This window comes from Antechinus flavipes, chromosome 2, assembly GCF_016432865.1.
Source record: "Antechinus flavipes isolate AdamAnt ecotype Samford, QLD, Australia chromosome 2, AdamAnt_v2, whole genome shotgun sequence".
Taxonomy (NCBI): domain Eukaryota; kingdom Metazoa; phylum Chordata; class Mammalia; order Dasyuromorphia; family Dasyuridae; genus Antechinus; species Antechinus flavipes.
The window spans coordinates 579,962,492-579,966,226 of record NC_067399.1 but is presented as its reverse complement, the minus strand read 5'-3'; the positions used below and the strand labels follow the sequence as shown (position 1 = coordinate 579,966,226).

Here is a 3,735-nt window from a genome sequence, read left to right as displayed (position 1 = left end):
CTCCATACCTGCGGGAGGGGTGGGATTGGCTGGGGCGGAGGGAGGATGTGACTAAAATAGACATCCTGGGAGAGAGACAGAGACTGGAGCGGGTGAGATAGAGGGGCAGGCAGAGATACGGCAGGCAGAGACACACACACCCAGAAAACTGGTGAATATGAACCCTTTTTCCCTGGAAGAGAAAGGAGACCCCGGCGGCCCCCACATCCTGCCCCCGCGCCTGGGCCGCCTCCGCTGAGGTGCAAAGAGGTACCTTAGGGTTCCTGGGGAGGGGGGGACATCAGAGGAGGCAGGACGAGGAGGGTGAGCCTCCAGTGGGGCACGCGTCCCTTTCCCCCCGGCTCCGGTGGCTCCGATTTAGGGGGCGGGGGCGTTAAAGACCTCCCACCTCCCCGCGGTCCTCTGCCCCCTCCCCCGGGCAGTCTTGTGGAGGTGGGGGGACCCGGGAAACCAATCCCAGCCGCGCTGAGGGAGGGAGGCGGTGGTGACAGCCGCGGGGAGGGGGCGGGAAGATCTGGGCGGCTCGGGCTGACTCCGGCTCCGGCTCTGCTTTCCCCGGCCGTCTGACTCTCTTCCAGGACTGCGGATAGTCTCCGGCCCCAGCTACCCAGCTGAGGGGCGCGCGAGAGCCGGAGCGCGGAACCAGCAGGGGGCGTCCCCCAGCCGGGACCTCGGGCCTCGGACCCAGGACCGGTCGGCGCGCTCTCACCGCCAGGGGGCGCTGAGGGACTGCCCCGGCCCCCGCGCCCCTTCCCCAGCCGGGGCGGGCAGCGCAGCGGGGGTAACGGCCGCGCCGGGGGCCATGCGGGGCCAGGCGCGAAAGGAGAGTCTGTCCGATTCCCGAGACCTGGACGGCTCCTACGATCAGCTCACGGGTGAGCTCAGGGCCCCGTTGGGGGCAGCGGGCGCGGGGTGCTCGGAGCTCTGACCCCCAGACCCCGGACCCTCAGCACCCCCTCTCTCCTTTCCCCCCGGCGGGGGCCCCGAGGCTGTGGGCCTGGGTCCCTTTAAGTAGGTCCCACGGGAGTGGGGGTGGGAAGGAAACAGCAGTAGCAGGCACACGTGTGGAAGGGTTGTGTGTCTTGTGTGAGTGTGTGTGCGCCAAGGAGTGTGTGAGGGTGCCAGCTAGCCCGGTCGGTGACACTGAGCTCCCCCAGAGTCGGTTGCCATGTGCCCTCAGCTGGTGACTGACAGCAAGGTCCATGTGACAGCGTGTTTGTGTGTGTCTGAGGGTGGCTGGTGGATGTGGTTGCATGGGACCCGTATCTTGTCCCCGAGAGCCCGGGATGTCTGCCTCTCCATAAAACTTTGTAACGGCGCACCTCCGTGTGTGACAGAGTGTGGTCGGACTAACTGCCCTGTGTGGTCTGAGCTCGGAGCTTCTCTGACGTTTGTTAGTCCATCTCTTAGGAGATTGTTCTGGCGTGACTTTGTGACAGTGTAAATGGGTGTGTGCGTGTGTACGTGCGTGTCCTGCCTTTGCTGCCTTTCTCTGCCCCACTCCACTCCCATGTCTAAGAATATTTCTTGTGGGACTAGGGAAGGGACCCAGGCACCCACCTGCCCAATGATTCTCAGTCTTCCTGTTCTAGACTCTTGTCCCTATGATCACACACACACACTCGCTCTCATTTTCAGACTCACAAGCCTGTGAAATGCTTAAAAATTTGTTGAGATCAAAAATCTAAGCTTCAAAGAACCTTCTTTCCCAAGCCCTTTTATGAGGAGTTTTTTCTCCCTTTCTCAGAGTCCTGGGGTCTGGGGTTTAGAGAATCCTTGTTTGGGAGAACTACAGTGTCTTGTGTGGCTGTACACTTTTCCCTCTCATCCTCCCCGATCACTGTTTTTCCTTGCTGGCTGTGCTTCTTGTTTTCCCCAAAGTGGGAAGAAGTGTGCATGTTCATGAAAGATTTGTGTATATATATGTGTGTATATATATACACACACACACACATACATACACACATATGTGTATACACATACACACATATACATACACATATACACACATGTGGGTGACGGGCCCAGCCATGTATTATAGAAACATAGATTTATCTACTTCAAAGCAGCAAGGGACCTTTGAAGTCAGAGTTCTTCTCATTCCTTTATACCATCTACTCTGAAGAGCAATTCTGGAATGGATAGGATGCCTGATTAAATATTTGTGTGTAAGAAGGGTATAAATATATGTGCTTAAAACCCTGTAGTATAAAACACATTCAGCTATGTATATAAATATGCATGCAGTTGTGTGGCAGATTTGGCCATGTACATATTTGTATACGTTTATATTATGTCTATATTTATATATGTTCATGCATCTCTCTCTGAGGCTAGAGATGAGGGAATCCAAATAAGTTTAAGGCAAAGTTGATTAAGGGGAGAAAATGACTATGACCATGAACTTTGTGAAGGAAAACACAAATGAGATATGAAAGGGGACTGGAGTAGAGAGGGCTAGGGATGGGATGACTGAGCTGTGCCTACTCTCTGATCTTGAGACCCTATCAGATATTTTTTGAAGTTTCTCTCTCCAGTTCCCATAGGACCAAGCTGGTGTCACATCTGCCAAAAAAGGTAAAACAAAACCCAGGGTTCCAGGTGCCCATTGTTTTACCCCACTTTTCTACTCTTTCTGGTCTGGGTCTTGGAAAAATTGGAGAAGATGGAAGAGGACTTAATTACCACCTCATTAATCATTTACTTTTCCTAATTAGTTATTCTATTAAAGAGTCTTTCTCTCTACCTTGTAAAAATGGAATAATATACAAAGATAAGGGTGAGTTGAATATATTGGGTGGGAGGACCTACTCAACTTATTTAAGGGTGATCTTAGGTTAGTTGTTTCCCTTCTTTAGACTTGTTTCCTCTGAAAATAGAAACAATAATCCCTAACTTTTATTATAGGGCTAGCTATAGCCAATAGGGCACACTTTGAGAAGTAAAATAGGAAGTTCAGAAGTGGAAAGGGTCACTAGGAGAATAAGAATTAAGATGGAGCTGTAAATGCAGAAGAAGAGAATGGAAATAGTTTGGGATTGTCCCCAGAACTGTCGCTGTCCACAGTGCTGAAATCTGAGATCAAGGACAAGAAGAGGGTCTAAGTTTTCTATAAAAGTTATTGTAAGGTTCTGTTCTTCTGGAGTGTTCTCCATGCCTGTGAAGGAAATCTCTATTCTAGGACTAGGTCCTGAGGAAAAGGTCCTGAGGCAAAGATACTTTCTTTGTCCCCATCTGTATTCTAGGGGAATAGAAAAGGGGGAAAGACTTTCTGTACCCTCCTATAAAGGCAGAATCACTGCCTGGAGGGAGGGTTCTAGTTCCTGTTCTTGATTTGGACCTGAGGGGATTGGCTTTTTATCCCCATCTGTGCACGGAAGTGAAAGTCTTTAGTCTCTTTTTTGGTCTTGGAATGGGACAATAGAAATCTTTTGGTCCTAGGACTGAGTGCTTGAAGAGAGGCTCCCTGCTCCTCCTGCCCTGTCCTAGTAGTGAATGTCTTTCTGTTCTCTGGTTGGTTGAGGGTTGGAGAGGGAGGAAGAGAGAGAAGTTGCTTTTTATCCCAGATCTCTGTATGTTTGTCTAAGTTTGTATATATGTAGGTGTTTGATGTTACCTGAAATTGTCTTTCCTATTGTCCCAAATCTGTGTGTTTGTCTATGTGTGAATGTATTTGTATGTGTTCCAGGTTCTATGACGTCTTTCTATCCTACTGTCGTGTGTATGTGTGTGTGT

General features: G+C 50.7%; 1 protein-coding gene across 3 annotated transcripts in view; it reads left to right on the top strand.

Moving 5' to 3' along the window:
- Window positions 1–3,735, top strand: part of KCNIP2 (potassium voltage-gated channel interacting protein 2) — a 47,234-nt gene continuing 43,499 nt past the window's right edge. The window contains exons 1-2 of one of the 3 annotated variants that reach the window (XM_051981269.1): window positions 1–249; window positions 579–875. In XM_051981269.1, coding sequence (XP_051837229.1) covers window positions 803–875 — 73 coding nt within the window. In that variant the 5' untranslated portion in view covers window positions 1–249; window positions 579–802. The remainder of the gene's footprint in view (window positions 250–578; window positions 876–3,735) is intronic. The other 2 variants (XM_051981270.1, XM_051981272.1) reach the window with 2 other exon arrangements.